The sequence below is a fragment of the Gavia stellata genome, chromosome 6 (assembly GCF_030936135.1).
Source record: "Gavia stellata isolate bGavSte3 chromosome 6, bGavSte3.hap2, whole genome shotgun sequence".
Classification (NCBI taxonomy): Eukaryota; Metazoa; Chordata; class Aves; order Gaviiformes; family Gaviidae; genus Gavia; species Gavia stellata.
In genome coordinates, this window is record NC_082599.1 from 15,143,738 (window position 1) to 15,168,855 (window position 25,118).

At 38.8% G+C, this 25,118-nt stretch overlaps 1 protein-coding gene across 4 annotated transcripts in view; it reads right to left on the reverse strand.

Moving 5' to 3' along the window:
- Positions 1-25,118, reverse strand: part of CCNY (cyclin Y) — a 126,074-nt gene that overhangs the window by 45,465 nt on the left and 55,491 nt on the right. The window contains exons 2-4 of one of the 4 annotated variants that reach the window (XM_059818330.1): positions 6,963-7,037; positions 2,293-2,301; positions 1,111-1,145 (exon numbers count right to left, since the gene is read on the reverse strand). In XM_059818330.1, the coding sequence (XP_059674313.1) occupies positions 1,111-1,145; positions 2,293-2,301; positions 6,963-7,037 (119 nt within the window). Of the gene's footprint in view, positions 1-1,110; positions 1,146-2,292; positions 2,302-5,125; positions 5,138-6,962; positions 7,038-25,118 lie in introns of all 4 variants that reach the window. The other 3 variants (XM_059818329.1, XM_059818328.1, XM_059818331.1) reach the window with 3 other exon arrangements.

The following is a 25,118-nucleotide window of genomic DNA, read 5'->3' on the forward strand; positions in this document are numbered from 1 at the left end:
AAAATCTCAGCTTGCTTTTGAAGCTAGGTGGTAGTTTCAGAAACACTCAGCACAAAACATGTCTTCCAACAAATGAAGCAGTCCTGCCTTCTCACCCCACTTGGCAGCTCATTCCTGCCTCCGTGCCTCCCTCCCTTTCTGGGGGTGCAAGCCCTGAAACGAATCACATTTAAGAACAGATCTATTTTAGCTTTTAGCCATGCTGAATCTAGCTGCATTCATGCCCCAATCCAGTTTACCTGAAGCTGCACAAATGTTCGCCCCAGCACAAAGGGATGCAGAGGCTGTAAACGACATCTGCTTCTTTCAGCAGCTGTACTGGCTTAAAAATGATTCATGAAACAATGGCCTGTATTTCCAGATAGAGAAAAGTTTGAGAACTTCTCCCCATTTCACCCTAAAGGAAAACACCATTTGGGAGACAATTAGTTCTTTCCCTCCTCAGTTTTACTCAGGTGCGACTCCAGGTATTTCAGCACAAGGCTTAACATACTGGGAACTGCATTGGTTCCAGGTGCTTCAGTAGTACAAAGAATACTACCTGGGGCAAAGAGCCTGGTCCCGTACCTGAAGCAGGCTATAGGGGATTTGCTCTCAGCTTCACCGAGAATTTGATTCAAACAGAAAAGAACTGAACTTTAAAACACCCGGGGTATGCAAGCATATCAAACCCCTTCATACTCAGCATGTACCACATGTCAATCCACATTTACATTGCATCAAGTGTTGATCAGGCAGGTCAGGCACTTCAAAACTTCTGTGTAAATATCAAATGCTGCAGCTCTCTGCCAAAGCAAACTTGCATACAAATGTAATTTAAAGTTTCGAGAGTTTTTGTAATAATTTTAAAAATCATACTAATGTATGCAGCTCTTTGTCCCAGGTACCGGGTACCTATGTACACTGGTTATGAGCACGACACTGTCTTCAAACCAACAGATCTGTTCCATTAACTCAATAGCCGAGACCTATACTTCTGGATCCTGATGCAGAACAGACATTTGAAGCATCAGCACCCTCACCAATATGGAAATCATGTGTAATAATTCTTATTTACTGTATAATATAGACAACAAGGAGAAAGCTGCGTAGCGAGGCATTTTCACTTACGTGGTTTATATAGAGACTCTTGCGTTTTTCTCTCACTGCAAAAACACAAAATATGATAGAAATATTACATGACTATTTTTCCTGATTAAGCTTCTTATATACCACTTATAATAAAAAGAACAGGAGGCTATGTGCAACATTATAATTGCTTTTGCACTAACCAAGTATATTTATATATCAAACACAGAAGGAACATGTATCTGTATGCATAAAGGCATTTTCGCTCACTAGTGTGGTGATGGATTAAAATTCTCATCCATTTGGGTACTTCACCAGGCGTTGGTCCGCATGGGAAAGTTAATATGCAGTAAGCTACAGCCCAAGTTAGCAATGGATTAGCCATCCTTCACCAGTTCTCTGTGTGCGTACTTCTGAGCCACCAGTGCCTTCATGCAAGGTACCTTGCTGCAAAGTGGCCTACACTACCTTGCAGGTATGAAAGCACCTAAATAGCCACACCATGGAGTTAGCAAATCCTCATCATAGCTTACTGTGCACTAACCCCCATAGAGCAGCCTTGAAACCATATGCATTACACCACTGCCTTCTATAATGATCAGGTGCAAGCCTGAAACTATTACTCATGTTGGATATTACAATGAAAATATATTACTTTGGTGAGTATGAACCAGTCACCACAAGCAAGGGTTGCAAGTCAAAGCCACAATTAACCAAAATATTCAGAAAGTAAACAGCAACAACAAGGGAGATAGATGTATAGAGTCTTAATTGTCAGGCAAATGCTTATTACAGCTGATTAAATATACTCTACTTAATTTTTTAATGCACTTTCCCAATTAACTCACCCCATAGAGAGCCTGTGGAGCTCTGTTCCAGTGAAAATACCACAGCATTTAGGATACAAGTCTAGAGGCAACTAACACATAAATCAAACTGCAGGATTAAAATAATAATGGTTTCATGCTGTAGGTGATTAAATGCACTTTGGTGCACCATGATTTGAAAGCTATGCAACCCAATGCACTTAGCAAAATAAGAGTGTTTATAATGGTGGGATAGCCTGTCCATTCCCTGTTGGATGAGAAGCCATAATTTGTGATTTTTTATAAGCAAGCAATCTCACATAAACAAGGCTGTATGTGTGAATACTGTGAAATAATTGTGTTTAATGCAGACATAAAATGAAAAGAAAATAAGAAAAAAACTTTTAAAAATCCTTACATAATTTTCCTCCCAGGGAGCAGAAAGGAGAATCACACATGACAGATGTTAGCCATGTCACTTAGTACATGCTCAGATCCACAATTATGGACATTGTAAACAGAATTAAACAGGAACAGCAGGAAAATTCTGATCATCTAGTAAACATTTAAACTGCTTGAAATCCTGCTAAAACACTGCACTACACTTAAGTTCCACACACTGCATTTATCATCAGCAAGGGACATAAGTAATCTAAAGGGAAACAACAAAATGATGATAGGTACTCCTTTCTAAGAATAGCCAAAGTATTTGTCTAGTATTGCATATTGCAATGTACAGGCAGTAAAGAATTCTGATAAGCTGCATGTAAACCTAATAGAGCACATAACTGAAAATTAACAACTATTAACTGCAAAATTTTGAACACAGTTAAGTATTTAACAGTGTTTTAATCACGAATAACAATACCACATACAAAGTTCTTATGGACAAAATCCTATAAAGACAGCCTGCATGTACACTCCAAATTCCATTTTAATCACCTTTTTTCCCCTATTTTAGTTTTTCTCTTCTGTATTCTCCCTTGTATCCATTATTCAATTCCCCATGAAAATACAATCATCTATTTACCAAAGCAAGAATATCACTCACAGTTCATTCCCATTTGCTATTTCCAATCTCCAGAAGAAAATATTAATGTATTTATACACACCTCTCATTCCTCCCTGCTCAAGCACTGCTTGTGCTGCACATTCTTCTAAGCACCACGTTGACCTCCTTTCCCTTGTTTTCCCCATATAACAGAAATTCAGTTAGCCTGGATTCTCCGGTGAGGGACTACAAGAAGGCAGCTGTGCTTTTGTGCTTCCGGCCCACTCTGCCATAGCGTAAGGCTAAACTCTTTCCAGAACATATGCCGATAGGGAATCGGGCATAGCAGAAACCCATTTTGTCACAACCACTCTCTTTTACGATCACAACCCTCCCTTTAAACAAGGGAAAGACAGTTATTGCACAAGGCAAAAGGCCACTTCTGCCAAGCTAAAATGACTGTAAAGAGGTAATTCCACCGCTTGGCTTCAACCAGTTTAAAGACCCTTTGCACTGCTCACATGGCACAGTATGGACTTCAGCAGGCCAGACCATAGTGTTATAATTAACCATCATTTTGTAGCATAAACTCCTAACTGCAACTCCAGGCTTTTGGCTTTCAGGCATGGGGCTTTGAGGAAATGAAGCTGAAAAGATTTAGAGTCAGTTTAAACAATTAAATGAAAATACTTCTGTTTTCTTTATAACATTTTAAAACTTGGAAGTTGGAATGGAATTCTTCAAGTGGAGACTGGGATGCTGCCAAACTGTCTTAGTTTAATGTATTTAAGGTCAATGACCTGTTCCTATTTCCGCTGGCACTTTCAATCATTATTGTCGAACTTCTGCAATAGTAGGAAAATATATTATCCTGAAATAAAAGGGAGTGAGGAAATACATACACGCACATATCTATGTACATTTGTGTGAGTATGTATGTAAGTATGTATGTATTTGTATGTATTTTTCATTGAGCTGTAATAGAAGCCTTCTTTGTGCAATTTCTACAGACTATCTTAATGTTACCAATATCAGGATTGAAGACAAAATCCTTGAGGATTACATCAATAAAAACATCTCACATGTTGGAATTTTGTAAATAATTTCTTTTTGTCTTGTCTGAGAAACAGGAGACTGGTCCTAGTTAACATTAAAAAGTAAGTGCAGCTTACTTCACTTCTATCCACTATATAAATACAATTTCAAAATCCTCTTTGTCTGAAGCCCATTGTTGCACTGATACTGCAAAATTTAGCCAGTACATTGAATGTGTAAAGCTTAATGTAAGTTAGGAGAAGTGAACAGCTGTAACCCAGGAAAGACCATTACCAGCACCCTGAAGTAGCAACCGTTGCCCTCTTGCTATTGTAAGGAAAGGAAGTTACATTATTGGAGTGCTAAGGTTTGGAAACCCTAGCTTAACCACAACCACACACTAAATAGTGCATGGCTTTTCAGTAACCTAGTCCATCCTGCTTACAGGCCAAACTCAGCAAACAAGGGAGAACTTTTATAAAGCACTCATAGAAGTTAAAGACATAAAAGATGATATTCTTTACTAGCTCCCTGAACAGGGAAAATTACTCACAGAAGATTCAGCACCCAGAAAATTCCTACAGAGTTGGAAACATTTAGAAAAGCTATTTCAGTTAGGAATTGAATTAATATTTATTGTGTCTTCAACTTTTCAACAGATTCATTGAACTCTCAGGTAATTAAGGATGCATTCAGACTACTGATTATGAGGGACAGGACAGATTCAGACGCTTAGTATGGCATCCAAGCTTCACAGAACAATGGGAAATTCAGACCACATAATATCCAGAGATGCCACGTTCTGTATCATTATAGTTGGGGTACTCAGCTTGTTGCTCACAAGCAGCTTAAGCGCAGCTCCTATGCCAGGGCACTATCACAAGGTTACCAGTGAGGCTGTAAGAGTACAGGGCTGCTAGGAAGTTAGATGTGGAACTGCCTGAAGGTAACGTTGCCAAGTCACTCTAGCACGTAGTTATGGACTTGGCGCTTTCCCGCTGTAGAAACACATAATGAACCCTCAAGAGTCCCAGCCAGATCCTGGATGAAACCTTGAGTCCTGATGTCCCTCAGCTTTCCAATATTATATTTTAAATGTTTGCAGTTCCTGCCTGTAGAAATATTTTCACTTACAGTCAACAGGAAGGTTTGCCAGCCCAACAGTATACAAGTAAGGGAGAGAGGTAGTTACATGTCCAAGTTAGGTGTTTTCAACATTGCGAGCTCAGCTCTCCCCCTTCTACACTGACTTAAGAAGTGTTGGGGGTCCCCTAGGCTCCACAGCAGGCTGTCAGAATACAACCCTACACACCCTAAAAAACCTTTATATTTTCCCCTTAACAAGTATTTTATTGCATTTTGGTGTTAGGCAACGTCCTTGAATAGTGTGTTAACTGCTACAGCTGACTTGGTTCCACAACAGGCCCAAAGTACAGCCAAGCAAAATGCTTACTACTGTGAGTTGTCCCACCAGAACGGGATGGTTCTTGGCAATACATCAGCTGATAAATGTTTGCAGAATCTTTTTTTTTTTTTTGTACAAGCAAGATAGACTTTGGATTTTTTCCACCGTGATCAAGGATAGCTGAACAGATCTTACACTCCTGTTGATGTTTCTATATTGTTTCACTAAATTCATTGTTTTCACTCAAAAATATGTTCTTCATATTATTTAAACGAGAACAAAGTTTCACATACCAACTCTAGCATGGGTGTAAACTGTCATTTTAAAAAATTCTTACAATTAACTACATACGGTAATAAATTAACCACTATTACTACAAGTAAAAATAATCATCAGGTCTGGTCAAAATTTTAGTTGTTGGACTTGCGGATTTTTTTGTCCTTTTTTCAACAAGCTGCAGCAAGAAACATGTAGCGTCCGTATGGGATTATACAGTCTCAAAACACTATAAAAAGACATCAATCTTCATAATATAGTGTACTATGGCAATATCGTACTCATTTTACAAACTACCAAACCAGATTAGAATGGTAAATCACATCCAAAACCACATATAAGACACTGACAGAACCAGGGCTGAATTCAGAAGGACAATCTGAAGTGCAAAAGAGGTACTCACACAATCAACTCTTCATTTAGGGCCTAAATGTATATCCTCTTTGTTCTAGTCATGCTCAAAAATTAGCAAAAAATATACCGTAAGTGAAAACTACATTATTTTTAAGTTATGTGTTTGACACTGCAATTTACTATGTAAATCAAAAACGGCATTTATAGGCAGCAGAAAGAAGGACAAAGAATTCATACTGAACAGTCAAAATTACAATGTAGAAACTGCTTTGAAAGTCTTGGTGGAAAATAATGTGATTTGCATCGATTATTCATCTACTTCTAAAACAACATGTCATACATGTCCAACAGGGAATGAAAGAGCCAGAATAAATGGCTTCTATTCTACTAACTCTATCAAGAGGCTTGCTTAACAGAGGTAATTCCAGAGGGATCGTTTTGTCTATTAATGAAAAAAATACTCCAGACAAATATATGATCATATCAAATCCATAATGAGAGAAGAAGAGAGAATGTTCGGGTGGGATGGGGATTGTCTTGTTATTAAAAACTAGTACTGAGCTCATTTACAGTATCAGCTATATCGGAGGAAACTCTGGACTGTCTTCTTAGCTAAAGTAAACTGGCATTTTCTCAAGAAAATACTCCCCGCACATTTCCCAGAAGCTTGGCCTAATGTTCAGAGTTTAAAAAAACAACAGTTACACAAGAAATTTTGGATTTAGGGAAAATATTTTTTAAATATAATTATATTAAGCTTTATCCATATTTGTAGTTCTGATACACAACTACTTGGAACTTACAATTTCAGGACATGACAGGACTCAAACCTGTACCTTCTACTACTGGTCTGACAAAGTAATTAACTAAAGGTGTTAGTTAGACTTCTTTCAACTCTAACATGATGTCTATAAAAGTCTCTTTTTTTGTGAGGGGAATTATATAGTAAAAGACTATCACATGCATTCTAACAAAGGCTTTAGCGATAACTGCAATAGCAAATACTGTAATAAATTCAGTAACCTACCATCTGTTTGCGATTTACTGAGAAATATCGTACTGGCCCGTGGATGATCTGATGGGTTGAATTCCATGTTCAAATCTGGAAAGAAAGAAAGAAAGAAAGAATAGCACAAAACCTTTTACGATTATCCAACGGTATACACAGATTTTCTCATTCTTTTTAGTAAGGCCAAGTTTACATACTTAAGCAGCTATTGTAAAACAAAATCCATCTTGAAGCCCACTTTTTTATCCTTCTTCACACAAGTGGCTCTTTTTGGCATGCAAATCATTTGCATTAACCAAGCTTTGGGATTAGACTTCGGTTCTAAGGGCTGCTTTTGGATTAAAGCAGACAAAGCAGCTTGAGAAGTTTGTACACAAGAAGTCAGGAATTATCCATTTACCATCAGTTTCTTCCCACCATGCCCCAAAGCCATTGCTAAGCACAGGAACACAGCTTGTTATATGTAATTAGAGAAGAATTAAGTATTATAAAACAAATACGCAGCCCTCTGCAGATAGATGGGTTTCCAGGATTAGATGTGATTAAAATAAGTAGTTATTGCAGCTGAATGTAAACAAGTTAAGTCTAGGCCAGGGTGTTTTAAATGGTCAAGATTACGAAGACTTGGAACTTCCCTAATACTTCACAGATGAACATATTCCTTGCTGTGATAACTTCTAAAAAAAACCCCAAAACCCAAACCAGTCCTAAAAAACATTTACCAGGTTAAAGATGCGAATCTATCACTGCTTATACAAACTTCTATGAATGTTATTTTCCCTATCAAGGTCAAAATCCATTGAATTTACTTGTTCCCAAATTCTATTCCACTACCAATTTGTCAAGACTCTTATATGCCTGCATCCACTTGAAAGCATGCTACTAAAAACAGCACATCATTTTTTATCATTTTCTTGCTCTCCCAGTGTGGCTATCTCAACCCTAGTTCTCCTAGATTTTCTTGATCTCTGGATATATGTTCTCTTGCATTTGATACAGGCATTTATGCAAGACTACATATGAGCACTGATATGTTTATCTTCTGTGATTATCCCAGGCTTTCTATATTTCTCTCACTCCCCTTTCATACCTCTGTGAAAGCTCAGCACAACTGGAAATTAAGCCCCATGCCTTATGAAAACAAAACAAAGTCTTTCTGCCCAGGGGTCAAGTTCTCCTGTCTACAGCGTTGCCTGTTTCTTCACCATCCATCACCATACTCTCTTCTCCCTTTCCCTTTTATTTACTAATTTACTAGGTCTTCCACTTCCCTGCTTTTTTCTCCTGATCACACACCTCTCTACAAATGTACTTTCTATTTGTATTTTTCCCCTTTATGCTGTCTTGGCTTCCTTTTCATCTCCCTGCATTCTGCAGTCCAAGAGATGAGCAGCCTGACATGCTGCTGGTACCTGGACATAACTTCTGGAATAAACATGACCTTAGTTACAAGGAAGAACCCAGAAACACAGCAGAGCAATTCCTCAGTTGGAAAGGGGGCTTATTATTATTATCAAACCCATAAAGGAAAAAAAAAAAAAAAACCCACCAAAAAAACCCACCCTAAGAATTTCAAGGGAAAGTGATTTTGATTCTCCCAAAAACCACAGTTTGCAGCCAAGCTTGGAGAAGATTCTAAGGTCATCTTACTACTAGAAGTTCGACTGGAAAGGACTGTGAATTAGAAAGAATGTTTTCTGCATCTTAGACACAAAGAAGAAAAAAAGAATCACCCATTGAGAGAGATAGTGCTGGTAATGATTGTTTTCCATTTAAGGATAGTTTTTCCATTAAGCAGAATTCAAGATGCAATTCATTAAGTCAAGAGTAATCAGCATTTTAAAATTACAAAATACATTGTCTTTTATCATCCTCATCTTATCAAACAGCACAATATATCACCATAAACAAAAAACTGCCTTTTTGTTTAAACCACTACATACAATCTTTCTACAAATCTTTTAAAGTACAGTAATGCAAATTCAGTCAACAAAACAGGACCGGCAACATGAAACTGAACTCAGCTTACAAAACACTGCCCCTAAACAGATAAGCATTCCTTTCCTTCAGGCCCAGAAAATTATCTGCTTGGGGAATAATAACAACCCAGTACAGGCTTAGAGTCTGATTGCAGGGCCAAAAAGAAAGGAAAACCAATTGCCACATCTTGCATTCAAGTTCCAACTACGTGAGATTCTTGTGTTATAACAGGCTATTATGCAGAAGCAGTAAACCAACAGATGACTTAAAGTCTTTCTGAAAAAAAGCATGAACTACCAAAAAGCACTGGCTCTGGGACAAACTGTTATTCTTCAGACAGGAGCTGAAAGAAGGCCAGCAAAATCCAATCTCAGCAGCTGCAAAGGCCAGATCAGGGATTCTGAACCATCCTGGGAGAAGCATCTACCCACTGCCAGGCAGTGGCCATGGCTCCTTCCCACTGCTGAACCCCACAAAGCACCACGTGTCCTCTTCTCTCCACATCCTCCCCAGCAACAGCAGCCATCAAACACATCCATCTGCCCTTCTCAAACTGCCTGCACAAAAATCAGAGGAGAACATGGATATGGGGAGCGGCAAAGCCTGCCAGGGCAGGTTACCTAGCACAAGGTGGCCAGAAGAAAAGTGCTGCTGAGAGAGGCTGGCTCCCCAGCTCCCTCTGAGGAACAGCATGGGTCTCGTGGACTTGCAGGCAGAAGAAAATGCTAACTGTTTGGTGTGTACCTGCAACTCAATCACTCCCAGCTCCTCCCGGGAAAAGCATTAGGCAAATCTGAGCATCCCACAGGCCACCTGCAGGACTGCACCACTCCTGGCCACCACCGCTGGCATACAGAAGCATTAGAATGGATGAAATTTCTCAACGGGCAAGTAAGATTTCAGTCTCTGGTTGATCTTAGATGTCTTAATTTATTGCACAGCTTGAAAACAAATGCGTTTTTGAATCTGGCAACAAATTCTTACAAATCTGCCATTAGAAAGTGTTACAGGAGAAAGAGATCACATGATAGACACATATCTGAAGGTAGTTAACTCATCACCAAAGGGCATTATCCATCAAAAGGTTACTTCCATCCTAAAGAAAATAATATATTCTTACTGCTTTAGTGTTATCAGTAGTTCTTTCTAGTATTTCAAAAGTATCATGAAAAACAGCCACAATATGAAAGGTTTACCCATTCTGTGATGGAATAGTCAAAGATAATGAGAGATTTAAACTCACACAAGCAATACTCTACTATTCGAGAGAGAGGAAAATGAGAGCCAGAATTTCAATTATAAAAATCTGCACAAAAATTTCTCCATTGCTAGCAGTCTGCTCTGTGACTCATCATAGCCTTACAAAGGAAAGACTTAAAGTGGGTACTTCTTTCAACAGTTACCCTGCACTCCAAAATCAGCTTTTAAGAAAAAGTCACTCTCATAAACAGTCCAAATCAAAAAATCTTTCAATGTAGATGTTCTTTCCAGTTAAACAGATGTGGAATATTTTGCTACATCTTTTCATAGTTCAAAGATCAGGTTTTCTTTTATTTTGGTTCTAAGGGACTGTTAAGTTTTGCTTATAACTCCCATTCTGTAATTAACTAAACAGTGTGATGCCCCATGAAAATTTCAGGGGTTTTGTCTTCTCAGGATTAGGAACCAAAAGGTGTGCATCTATAAATACATGTATACATACACATGTATATATCTATATAGATGTATATTTAAATTGAACCTGATTTTTGATTAGCCAAAGCAAAGTCAGCCTCAGGTACAGTTCAGCTAAGAGATCATGTGCCTAATAGAATTCACACAATTTTGGAGGATTTGGCCAAGACCAGGGTTACAAATACATACAAATATACTTAGAACTGCATTCTCTTCCATGCTTAGTAGCATGCCAAAATAACAGTTATTATAATGGGCATTCTGATTTATCACATTGAAATAAATTCACTTTCTCTCCAAGAAAAAGAAGTAGATTTTGCGTATAACAATTCAGTACATAACTGCGCTGAAGTTTAAGACAACCACCAGAAGATCACAATGAGATTCACCCTGCACACTGTGAGAAACTTAGTTCCTAAAGCCACAGTAGCTGCATTCAAATATGGCCATAAAAAGAAGCAAACTATAAAACAGTTCAGTTTCAGACTTGGGCTAAAGCCCAGGCAAGATTTTCAATCTCAAAACAACATATTAAAAAGCATTACTGAGACCAAAAATACTGAATACAGACTCAGGTTACACTTTTTAAAAGGATAAGAATAAAGTTCAGATGAGTGTAGAAAAGAGCTACAAGAATGACTGGAGTACTGCAGAAAATGCCTTCAAATGAGAGTCTGAGTTCAAACCGTTTAGCTGATGAAAAAGGAAAACCAGGAGGTATCTGCAGTTCACATGTATCTTCACAGGGGGAGAAGAGTAAGTACTAAAAGCTCTCTCTAACCTAGCACACAACATAACAAAAGCAATGGAAAATGAAAGTAGAAACATCTTAATTATGAACTTAGATGGAAAAAAAAAAAAGGGAGGATAATTAGGCACTGAAGCTCCACACCCAAGGAACTCAACTTATTTTGATGTTTTCCCTTTCTAAAAGATTGCTTCAGCCAAACATCTTCAGGCTTTAGTCCAGCATGAGTGTTTAGGCTCAATTTAAGTATAACTACATGGAAGTCACTGGCTCATGATTCACATGCAGGTCAGATTAAATGATCCCAGGGGCCTCTAGCCTAAGTTCTATAAAATCTTCAGAAATAGCAATATTTAAACGATTAAGTACAAAACCTCAGCAAATCCCAGTGGCACATCTGTAAAGTTTTTAAGATCGCACCAAACTCTGCTGCAATTCTTCAAAAAGAGCTACATTTTAAGACTTGTGGTCAGAATACATTATGCAAGATAAAAAAAGAAAAGGATGAGCCTAAATGTTTCATGGCAAAATTTTAACAAAAAAAAAAATGTTCCTTTAACTCATGAGTATATTGAGATAGAAACACGCACCACAAGAGGATGAAGCATCGGTGCTGTAGCAATTAACTTCTAAGCAACACGTATCAAAGCTTCTGCCATGAAACAAACAGGAAAAACGAGCACAGTCGCTGCTTTTATAACAGTGCACGTGGGCTGCAGCACAGGGAGCAGGTCTGAAAATGCGTTTATTCTATCAGAAAAATAAGATGTTATTTCCTTCCTCTTGAACAATGAAAGTTGGGCAAGTTTGCGCTGCCAAAGCCCTGAAGCTGGTTCACTAACAAACTAAAGTCTAAACTGAGTAAAACACTTGGTTTAGACTTAAACAGTTCTGAAATAATCTAGTGAAATTACTTTCCTTCCTTTCTTCCCTTCACCCCTGGGACCACAGGCTATCACTGCCACTGCACAACCACCGCTATCATTAAGGAAAGAGATAGTGTCACATATTAATTTAAGGACCTATCATATGCTTAAAAATGAAATCAATCCATGTTTCTTCTGCCCAGAATATATTTTTTTTCTTAATTATTTAAAGGGACTTCCAGTAAGAAAAGAACAGACCCATCCAGGGCAGGCCACAGAGGAAACTGCAGCTGACCAGGCACTACACGAATTGGTTAACCTCTCTGCCATCTTTTCTCCACCCGCAACCTGACAGTACAGAACAACTGCCTGGTATGGCCTGGTGGGTGGAAAACAACAAAAACATCACAAAGTTGCTGATCAAGAAATTAAAAGAATGCAAGCAAGGAGCAATGTTTGATTAAGCACTCCATGTTTCCAGGAAGCCTGTCAAAAGGGAAGAGAAAACAATTGCCATGGGGGCAGAGGGGAAGGGAAGCACAGGTGACCCAAGGGAAGCGAAAGGCTTTCACGGAGGCGTCAAGGGCAGGGTTTTTGGTGTGCCCTGATGCGGGCAGGGAACAGCACAGCTGTGCCTCCCCCGCCTATGCTACCTCTGCGGTACCAGCAGGACCCGAGATGTTATTTCTCCAGCTGGTAGAAAGAGCGAAGTCGTTGCTCTGGCTTTCAGTGTACCAGCCCATACGAATGAGCTGATGTCATCTGCGGGAAGAGAAACAGAAACAGTATTCTCCAGGCACAGACCGGGAGATAAGTTTTCCCAAGACCGAACCTAGAAAAAATGCTGAAATAAATTTCAAAAGTCTCACTGCACCTCATGTCTTTCTGCTTCTCTTTTACTCCGGTAGGCTGCTCCCCTCTGTTAACAACAATTAGCCATTTAAATGTACAGTAATGAAAATATTCCCTTAAACATTATTATGTTATTATAATCCCCTCAGGAGTTGGTAAGAGTTAAATGGGTACCTCAGCCAAGAGGATCTCCCTCATCTGTCTCTACTCAAAAGAAGCAAAAAACCAAGGATTACTTTAAAAAAGAAGAGCGAGCAAAGAAATAAGACTGAAGAAAGCAATCTCTCAACATTATTATCCATTTTCTCAAACTTTATTTTAAATCACCATGATTTATGCAAAGTAGGTACGATACAATCTTGCATTTGGAAAACCATATGACTGAATCTGGTACTGAAGTTTCCATTTGAGACTTCTGTACATTGGTGTCTCTAAGACATGGGATGCACCAAGCACTGGAACTGAAATAATTCACTGGGATGAATAAATAAACAAAGCACTGGGATGCTTTCTGTTGATAAGTTTTTATAGCTTTCAAGCCAAAGTAGGACTGAATTGTATAGGCTGATTTCACTGGATAATAACCATGACAGCATCTGCTTTTACGCTAAAGCTTCCAAGATGAGAGATCCACTACTAGACGTTTCAGCTCATGCCATTCAAACATTGCAGCATGAAGATTTATCAGTATCAGATCACAAGATTTATCTGTACCTTTCTGGAGTACTTCATGTCTTGTGTAAGCAGCGACTAATCTACCCCAAATGAAAATGCCTCTCAGCTGTGTTACTGCCTGTAGTCTTCTTGTAAGAACTAATGTTAATGATGACATTCCAGTGCTTTTTAACAGTGATTATGAGAAGAAAAGAAAGTTGGAATTTGGAAGGCTTTCAGGAGGCAATTGGCTGGAAGGGTAAACTCCTTCAGGTTTGGCTAGGCTGCTGGAAAAACTTGGATATGATCTTTGCTACCCTGGAGCTACGGTATTCTCTGCGTACCATTCCAAGCAAACGACAGGCACGACATTTCTCAGCAAGTTCCAATTACACGGTGACTCTGTTCCAGGCTCTGCTCTGATCTCAGTCTTTGAGGGAGACACAGAGATACTTCATCAATAGAAGGAGCCCTCTGTGGCAAATAATGCTTGTTTCTGTACAGTTATTCTTCACCAGTCAGCCAAGTTACAACACAGAGTAGCTCTCACAGACACAGCTGTATTTATTTTCTCTTCCAGAAGGAAAATCACATATATAACTTTCCACAGAACAAGGCTGAACAAGGTTTGTACCCAGTTTTTTTATTTTTTTATCATTTTTTCAGGATTTGCATTCCCTTTCACAGCAGTCTCTCCCAACTAGACACATCTCAAGAGCAAATTAGATCAGCTGACACAATGTGGTATGTAAGTCTCTTTTTTAGCATCTTCTTGTATTTGGAACAGAAGAGATACCAATTAATAAATCTTTTCCCTCTCAAGTTCATCTCATAAATGTCTTTCATATATTCCAGTACTGCACTTCATTTTTTCAGTTTTTTTTTCAGTTTTTGCCTTAACTGTAACCAAAATGAAGCTTAAATGAAGCTTGAAAGTTTTATTAATATATAAGTTAGCAGAGGATAAGGAAAAAACCCAAATACAAACACATATCCATTCCCTGCCCCCCCACTTCTTAAACAGAATTGTCCACTGTAAAAAGTGCCTAATATAAAATATATGGCTGTGCATATACATATTTACATCATACTCAAATACTGCTTCTCCAGCTTTTGAGTATAACATAGAGCATGATTCTTCATTACAGTACCCTAAAAACACCTATAGTGTAAATAAAATAAAATACAATACAGGAATGCAGAACATGGTCTACTCTAAAAGCCAGTTCTTTATGTCAAAATATCGTGATTTAAAGAATGTCATTCTCCCTTCATTTATCCAAACAGAAATCTAAGGCCAGCAAAGACAAGCAACTTTTCAAAGATGGTACCTTTACGATTTTCCAGCAAAACCAGTTTCCTGTTAAAATCAGCAAGAGTGATGACAAGGACACACATGAGCACGTCTCCCTTCCCTCCTGCCAGCATGCTCAAGGCATGGTACAGCACAAGGGACACCGATAAATACAATCAAATACTGTTGATTGTACAACAATAGTTGAAAACTGTCCTCCCAGAAAGCCCCCTGCCAATGTTTTAAAGAGAATTAAATTCTTTTTTGTGAAGCATTCAACAGAGTCTAGCCCAACAATCACAACTGGACCCAAAACTTGTTCATATGCAGGATATCCAGGGGTATTAAAGTGACCATGTGCCGGAATACAGACCAACTGACTCCAGAGATGAGGAACAACGTTCCCTATGGCATTACTGGTTTTCATAGACAAAAATTCATTCTAAACCCCCATTTCCATTATACCGAGAGTATAGGCAGATTTTTAGAATGAAGTAATTACATTAGGACAGCAAGTGGAGCCCTGCGAGTCCAACACACATAAGAGCTTGCATTGCTTCTGAGCCCTCAGCATTGAGTAGGAAGCAAGTTTCAGCCCAGGTGAGTCAAGCAGCCAGAGCAAGACCCAGCAGCCTCCCTCAGAGGTCTGCGGTCCACAAACAATCACCTGCCTCAGCTCATCTGGATGAACACTGCCAGGGAGACAAAGCTGAAGCCAAGCAAAGCTGGTCTAATCTCACCAAAAGGCAAGGAAACATACACACAACATTTCAGTTTTGCTGTTGGAATACAAAGTTGGGGCAAGGCTTGCCATCTTTTTTTCAGAAGCATGCTCTGCTCTGAATATTATACGTAATATAAGCAATAATGTGAAGACATTATTCCCACAAAACCTTTTTTTCAATAATCTTATGTGATATGGTTGCCCTCAAATAATGCAAGATGGAAAGAGGAACCACAGTGCACACTTCAAAAAGAGTATCTTGCTTTGCACTTCTGCACTTTGCTGTGCATCTCCCATCATCGCTCATTTTCTCACTGCCGACCTTTCCATTTTGTTACTAAACACCACTTTTTGGAACTTGAGAACACGGTACTCAAGTTCCCCAGTTCCACCTTCTCTCTTAATAACCTTCCTCTGTTAAATGACACAGAGCCAGCTAACGCACGCTAGACATGATTGTATCGGCGTGCATCCCTTCAGAAACACAGGCTGGCATCTCTCCATTCCAAGTGCATTTCTACATAAGGCGGCAGAATGTCACACCTGGACTGCTTCGCCACCTGTTTCCAGCGGGTTTTATTAACACCCTAACTACTGCCTGTTGTTGTCAATGTCACTCCTGCCCCACTTATGGCACGTGGAGCAACAGAAGGAACAAAGCCGCTGTCCTATTAACCTCAAACTGAAATTTATGCATTTCTCTAATGCCCTAGCGACACCGAGCACCATGAACACTTTCTCCCTGATGCATTTTTACTTAACATATACACCACTTTAAAATGAATTTACTCTGCCCTGTTAGATCCAAAGGTAGAAAAAATTGATTATAAATACTTGTGAAAGACTTTTTAAAAAATTAATAGATTTTCTTTAAAAATCTTATTTTTCTTCCTATAAATTTACCAGAAAAAAATACATTATGATTAATTTCTATCAAATTATTTTACTTGTCATTTCAAAACATTCGAACAGTACTACCATGCTCTCCACCATAAGAAGCCTCAAGCCATCAATGCCCCAAGAGAGGCTGGCTGCGATCCTAGCCACCCTTGCCACAAATTTAACCCAGAGGTTAGCAGCTGGCAGGGAATTATTTGTCACTGAGTCAAACATACAGTACCAGTCAGCAGAAGTGTTGGGTTAACCTACAGTTAAGTGAACCGATTTTACTTGGAAGACACAGATCAATACAAAGTCAGCAGCTTAATCATCATCATTGGATCACAGTTGAACTGACATTATAAACTTGAATCTTAGATTGAAGTATTATCTGCAGCCTTACACTGAGGTGGAAGCATTTCACCATTCCTGAAAACACAGACATTGTTGCCACGTGAATTATTAAGAAACAGAATGACCTTAAGGATGTGTTATGCTCTGCAAATCAGGGCAAAGGAGTTTGAGCTGTAGCTCAACTCTTTATCTGGAAAAAAAGTAACTTCATAATAGTGACTCAAGTTCTGAGGAGCCCACACATCAGCCCAGAACAGGTCAAGCTCACCCTTCCTCATTCCCTTACGGAAATGATTTTAGTAAATGCCAGTGAAAATGGCATCTTTCCAGGATCTCTTCTTTTTCCTTTTGCTTCCCTACTGAGCTGTGTGACCTAAAGTTAAAGTGTTCATCAAACAGCTAATAGGTAATCCATGAAATACAAACAGAAAAAGAATCTGTTCTCATTTCTCAGAAAATTTAGTGCAAGTGTATTATAAAACACTTTTAAGGGTACATCTGTGACTTCAAGGGCAGCAGCTGCTTTTTTAATATGCAAAAATATAATTTGCAATCTTTTCTGAGGAACACCACAGGATACTTGGTAAACTACAATAACAGGCTTTCAATTTTTCCCCTGCAGATTTGTATTCACATGGCAACCAAATTACCATGCTACCAAGACACAGTGTTAAAATCTGTAATGCACGCAGATTGCCACCTAAAACTGAAAAGCAACTGACATTAAATTAAAAACCTCTCTCATCACTGAAACTCTACATTTGTGCATGTATGCAAAAGCCCATAAACACATCCAGCTAAAGCACGTGTGCATGTATATGCACACACCTGAGCCACTGAGCACTTCCATTACTGAGCTGTAGTGCTGTCCTTAAGCCCAGGAGGCTCATTCTCCTTAAAGTCTTATGGCAGAATGCATACAATATGGTTTGCTCAACCTACATCCCCTTCAGATGCAGCCATGTAATTCTTGCCCAGACTCCAGACACTATAGCTTCTGAAACCTAAAAACCTGCAACCTCCAGGTTTTTTGTCCTTCCTCAAAAATCCCTTCACTCTCACTCATGTGTCCTATACACCGGGCAAAGAAAAAATAACAAGAGCGGAAAAAGATAGATTAAACTGAAGAAAACAATTGCAAATCTTAAATTGACATTTATTCTCAGTCTTTGATTGAGTTCTTTGATTGGCAATTTGTTCTCAGAAGAATCAGTTCAGAATCATTAAGTGCTGATCTTAGAGAAGCACCTTATAACAATTGAATATGTTGCAAAATTGTCACTGTAGGACATACCATTTCTAGAGTGATAAAACGCAGTATATTGATATATTCTTATTTGATGAGAATTTATAATGATCTAAAACACTGCCATCCATCATCACTGTGATTTACCGTATTACTCTGAATATGTGAATAGGTCTAAACAGCCACAGAAAAGTCTTATATATTTACTTTAAAATCAAAATCATACAGAAATGACTTCTTCCCAAAATCACATTGGCTCAATGACCAGGACAAGTAACATTCAGTCCCAGAGCAGTTATTAGTTTCAGATCCAATATCTTGCAACTCTCCAGCTCTTAATATGAGGTCTGGGCAACTAAAAAAGGAATAACAGCAGCTTCCTATTTGTTTTTCTCCCAGTCATGTGGACACAGTCACTCCATATAATATGCAAGTCTTGAGGCTGACCTGATCAGCCACAAGTAAATTTAGGCAGATGAAACCTTACCAGATCAAACCCAGAACAGCGATACATGTGCTATTGCTAAGAAGGGGGAAGGTCACTGTGAAGCTGCACTCCAAAGACATGTTACAGAAAACACATGCAAGGTTACATTATGTACAGTACAGACAAAAAAGTTGAAGAGGGTACTAGTACTTCCGTTACAGGTGAACTGAGGCAAAGGAATAAAGTCAATGCATCACTAAAATCCTGGTGCCATTTTGCACTTAGCCCACACCTCTGCAGATCAGACTCCAGGCCTCCATCTATGCAGTCAGGCAGAAAAAGAAGAACACATACTTAGGGACCACAGGACCATCTTGTCCAATCTTAATATTGCTACTTTTAGATGCCTAATTCAAAGCTAGTCACCCAGTTGCCCTACAGTCAATAAAGCATGCACTTTTAGAAGTGCATTTGTCCAGTGGCTCTTTGCCTAATCATAAAACAAAAATTTGGGACAGAACAGATGCATCATACTCTAGGCATGCTTACCCTTTATCCTTCCTGATACATTTCTTGACAAAGGTACCACAGAATTAATTCAAAATATACAGAAAATAAAGTGCTGCACTATCCCGATCATCGTTTGCTATACTCTGCTTCTGATCATTCACATTGACAGAATGTGTTGCTTATTTATTAAGCAGTAGTTTACTTCCACATTATGGGGATTTTTCCATGTACCAAGGCTACTGGAAAGATATATGCAAATGTCAGACACCATGTAATGTAACATTTTTGGATGAACTTTTCCTATTATTGCCTGGCAGGGAAATACTAATTTAACTCACCAAGTTCAATTCGTTTGAGCTATTTTTGCCTTAAATAGCTCAACACTTTCAAATGTTCATTGCAAAATTCAGACCTGTGCTCAATCCATCAGGTAGGTACACCGAAAGCAATAACTTTTGTGAACTGCTACCACAGAACAGTTAAAATCACCTCATGTCAGTCTACAATACTGCTTTCAGAGTTGCTATGGCAAAAGAAAATCAAAAAAGCAATATATTAAATCAGAAAAGACAATACATAAAGCAGCACGCTAATCAGAATGATTTCATCAAGTCTCGTCCAAGACAATCTACTTGAGGGAATCTCCTGACAGGCAAGAATAACCACATCATTAGCAATTTGTACTCCTGTCAGGAATGCATTTAGTCACACCATAGATTAAATGTTTAAGCAATTGCTAAGCAGACGTGAAATTTTCCAATCTGATGGCCTATGTCTAATCTGCTAATAAAAAATTAAATACAGTGCGTCATTCCACTCAGGACAGCAGTTCCTCACTTCAAATCTCAGCAGAGATTTTTTCATTAAAACGTGACAGTTGACATCACAGGAGAGGTTTTACTGGCAAGTGCTGTATGTATAGAAGCAGATACCAATCAAATTCTGACTGCCCTTTAAAAGTGAAAAAAATACAATTTCATACATTTAGGAATCACCACATAAAATGAACACATGGTACTTAACCTGAAGGTCCTACTCTTCTGAGGAACCTATTTTTAACAATAGTGTGCTGGTATTTAAAGTACCTGGATACACAGAGGGAAAGTTGAGCAGGTTTTTGTAATGGGACATTACGTCTCTCAGACTTTCTGAAGTGCCTTAAAGGAATAACAAACATTTACATAACGATACAACCTACCTGGGCTTCCAAAAGGCTTTAACAAGGTCACCTGCTTCTCAAACTAAGCAGACGCTCAATGCTCAGAAAGGCCACGCACAAATTGCTTAAAAGATGGGAAATGAAGCACAGGATAAAATGGTCACTTTTCAACAACTGTTCTCTGTTGTTTTTCAAACCATTCAAAACCATGAAGTGAATTTAGTAAGATTGCAAAGTCTGCAGATGATAGGACATAATATAGCAAACTAGCATCAGCTACGAAGAATGTCTTAGCTACTGATGAACAAAATGGCAGATGTAGTAAATGCAAAAAACTGGGACACATAGGAAAAAATTCTAAATTCCTCTTCAAAATTATAAGCTTCGAATATTCCTACTCAGGAAATCTGTTGTAGGAATTGGGAACAACTGCAACTAGTAGGGACAGGTTCAAACCACAAAACAGGAGGAGGCTCTTCAGCAACATTAACAGTGTGGAACTATTTCCACACAACACTGAACTTCTTACAGTTTCAAAGGGTTCAAAAGGGACTAGAGAGGTTCCTGGAAGACAAATTCACTAAGAATTGCAAAGTATACAGTAACTGCTCAGGAGGTTCCCTAGGTGCAATTTTAGGGCAAGTAGTTATTCTGAAGAACTATTGTTATGTCTCTCTGTTTTATGGGTTGGTACTGGCTCCTGCAGGAGGCAGGACTGAGGGCTGGGCAGGATTTTGGTATAACCAACACTGCTCACATTAAAATCCTGTTACATTGTAATCTGATAAACTAGAAAAATAAACCACTTAAATTAAACCAAATAGGTCCTTCCTCTTTGAGAGCTACTAAAATATCTGAAGTAACTAAATCCAAAGCAGGGAATTTACTAGACCAGCATGTACTTTTCAAGCAAGGAGAAAAGCTGTCGTAGCCTAGTAGGTTAAACTAACTAACTCTTCTCCACTGCTAAAGCAGTGTCAGCTTTCCAGCATCATATTTATTGCAGCATATGGACCTTCATCCTCAGAGAACACTGACCACATATGCATTTGCCTTTCTGGTAGCTGATGTTCTGAAAAGCTGAGGGAAAGGGAGGTACTGCATGCCTTGTGCATCGACCACAGGAACCAAAATACAGATGAGCCAGAAGTGAAACAAGTCTAAACCAAATTTTCAGTAAGGGCCCAATTATTCATCTGCTACAGGCCATGCTACTGCTCCAGTTAACTCTCAGGTCAGTGGAATGCCATGTTGCAGTTTTTCTGGTTGGAATAATGCTCGTGTCCCATCTAACACTATATACATCCACTGCAAATTGCCCAAGGATCTGGACCAGTACAGGAAGAATTGGTCACTAACCTTCTTTTTCCTACCAGTGTATACCTAGACTGAAGCCATATATTAAAAACCATACATCTCTGATTTGTAAAACAATGACTAGAGTTGCTGGTTCTGCAGGAAAGAATTTACAGTACTTTAGGGTAGAGAGGAACAGAGGCTTTAGGTTTTGGGTTTGGTGTTTTGGGTTGTTTTCCTCCACATGCCACTCTGAAAATAGATTAAATGCAGAAGACTTCGTAGGCCTTTGCTATCTGTGAAAGGAACTCAAGAGGGATTTCATCTTTCATCTGGGTTGCTTTGTTTATTATGGTCCCTACATTTTGCAGTGGGCAGCTGCTTCATATATGTGAAATAGCATGAGAAACAGGAAAACAAGAGTATGAAATAAACTAAAGAAGAGAAACTTGCAATCAGAAAAAGGAAGAAAAAAAGGCACTATACTGGTACAGGCAATACTGTGTAAAGCACAGGGAAAAGAAAAGCTGCAACAGCTAGTAAGAGAAAACGTACCTAAAATGTGAAAGCCATTCAGAAACAGGCAGGGGAGACAACCAAACCACAAGAAGGCAAGGCAATGGCTCATGAGTTAGCATCTAACAGCTTTTGCTGAACAATTTTGACTGATATTTATTAAACATGTTATTAAAAACATAGCTTATCAGGCATTTATACAACAAAGCATGATTTTGAAAAAGTCTTGGCTGTAAGGAGGGACTGGATCCTGACTCCACCAAAGAGCCAACACCAGAAGCACATCACTGCTCAGTGAGAGCCAGAGAAACTTCTAACACTTCAGTAAACACAGATCAAAACTGCCACTGCTTTTTATACACCCCAAGACCTTGGTGGAACTATTTTTTGTCAGTATTTTTCAAAATACCACAAGTTCACATTTCTAAAAATTAACAGGTTTTGGATGGAGAGAAATGTTCAATGTAGCGTTTTCATCCTGACACATACTTTTTAAAAGAGAGATTTCCCACATTTTGTAAATCATGACTATTGCCAGCTAGAGAGACAAATCACAAATGTAACAAAACAAAGGGGTTTTTTCTCTTAAAGTATGACGTTTAAATGTTCCCTCATTGCCTTAAATTTCTTCAAAAATGTTGGAAGATACAATGCTGTCTTATGATTTAAAGACCTAACTGGTCTCTGACCACCTGCAAAAAGACAAGAGGGTTGTCTTTCTCTGCCTACCCTTCAGTCGCATCCTAGTTGTGCAGAAAAATGACTTGACTGACCGGAGTTTCACCTACTGCCTGTGCTCAGTGTGGATCCAATCTGTACTTCATCCTCACCACCTCCCACAAAAATTCCCTGCTACTTTTGCTGTAATAATGCTGCAAAATTTGGCAGCTCCCAGCCTCCTTTTATATAAGGAGAAGAATTCATTTCACTTTGCTGTTTGTACTTTGTCCTAGCGACATGAAACACACACAGGATTTGATTATATAATCTCCAGATATGTGGGAGGAATTTGGAGGCTTGCCTGAAAACCTGCCACTTCTTATGCATTCAAAAGCTCGACAGCATGTTTTTCCAAAGTACACATCCACGTAGCTAAAAACGCAATTGAGTTCCTTCACTCTGTATCATCAGAAACATTGTCAAAAAACCAAGCCACACAGGGAAGAGAGTAAACAAAAAAAAAAAAAAAACAACCCAAAACACAGGATGTCTATTCAATAACTTGGGCTTGGTCCCGTTGTAAATGAGAAGACCTCTAAAGAAGTTAATGGATTCACATCAATTTACACTACCCAATAACTTTAGTGGTTTCAGTCCAAATACCAGCAAATCAGTCACCGTAAAATACAGCCACCAGAATTGACATTGACGTCACTGTTGCTGGCAGCTTTTTCTGAGAATCTGTGGACCGGCTGAACCTTAGCTTTTTTTCAACAAACACTCAGGCACATAACACATCAGTAGTTCCAGTGACAGCAGTGCTAGACAGGTCTTCCCGTTCCCTTTATCTATCCCTCTTCAGTATGCCTTGGTCTTAAGGCAACTGGAAGTCTTCTAGGTATCAATGAAATCAGTCTGTTTTCATTTACCAGCAATAGGCTAAGATTTTCAAAAATACCACAGAAAAAAGGTTTTAAATTCACTTTTGCAGTATTAAGGAAAGTTCCAATTATTCTATGTGAAGACTCACATAACTGAAGAAAAATACAGAGAAGAGGCAGGGTTCAACTCAAAATATTTTTACAGCACAACTACTAACAAGGTGAATCTAGCTGAAAGGTATCAGCCTTTGAAAAATCATCAAGATCATCTTTGTTTTCTGGTTTTCACCCTTTAAAACTTGATGCTGTCTCCAATCTGTCTGACTTCAAAAGCAGAAAATTATTTGTCCTCAATACGATTATATCTGCATACTGAAAATCACTTTATGAGTGTTTTTAATTTTGACTTTTTCCTCCTCCTATACCTTACATTCCTTCTTTGAGATATGCAGATGAAACTCCTGCAGCTGGACACCAATTTGCTCCCATATAAATATGTGGAAAATAGCTGATGTAATCCTGAAGTCTTTTTAAGATCTTAGTCACTTTTCACCAATGCTGACAAGAGATGCCCTAAATTATTTTGATCAACTGAATATAGAAATATATTCTGCAAGTTCACAGTACTTCATTTCTTCAAAATACCAAGATGACTGGAGAAACAGCAACAATTTTTGAGACACCCATCTCAAAGGCTTGCCATGTGCCTCACGCCTTGGCTTTGAGTACATACTTTGTATTCCATGGCACCCGTACACGACCAACTACCAGTATTTCTGGCATTGTCTTTTCTTCATCACATAAAGGGAAGGTTGTCATTACAGTTGAGGCAAAAGGCTGGGACTCCTGAGATTCAGGGTAAGCATTCAACTCTGCCACAAACTTACTATGTGATTTTGCATAAATAATTCTCCAGGATTCCTAACCTTGGTGTATCGACTAACTCACATTTTTACACCTTCTAGAAGAATGATTGTTTCTTGCTCTAAGTATGCCACATAGCACCTCAAGGCTCATATAGCAGTCTGTAAGAGACTGTCTGCACTAACGCAAAGCAAATTAATTTCAAATCCATAGCCATGTGTAATGGTTCAGGGGAAAGAGTTTACATAGAGCTTATGAAAACTTTCAGATTTTAAGAAGTTGCTACTAAGAAAGCTGCCATATCCTGCAGTGCCTTAGTCTATCCTTTCTAAAGAGGACCTTAGCATGTACCCACCACATTAAGATGACTGACTAGAACATCTGTACTTAAACCAAATATTTGAAGGACTAATGAGAATGGTTGAAAAAGCTACTTTTCTTAGCTAAGAAAATGAGTTTGGGGACTGCAAGATACCAAACAAGGCAAGAGGACAGAGCTGACACAGGCAGCCTTTGGGCAGGTTTGAGATGGAGAAGGGATGAACATGAGTGATCCTACAAAAGAATCCTGGATCTTCCACCCAAGCCAA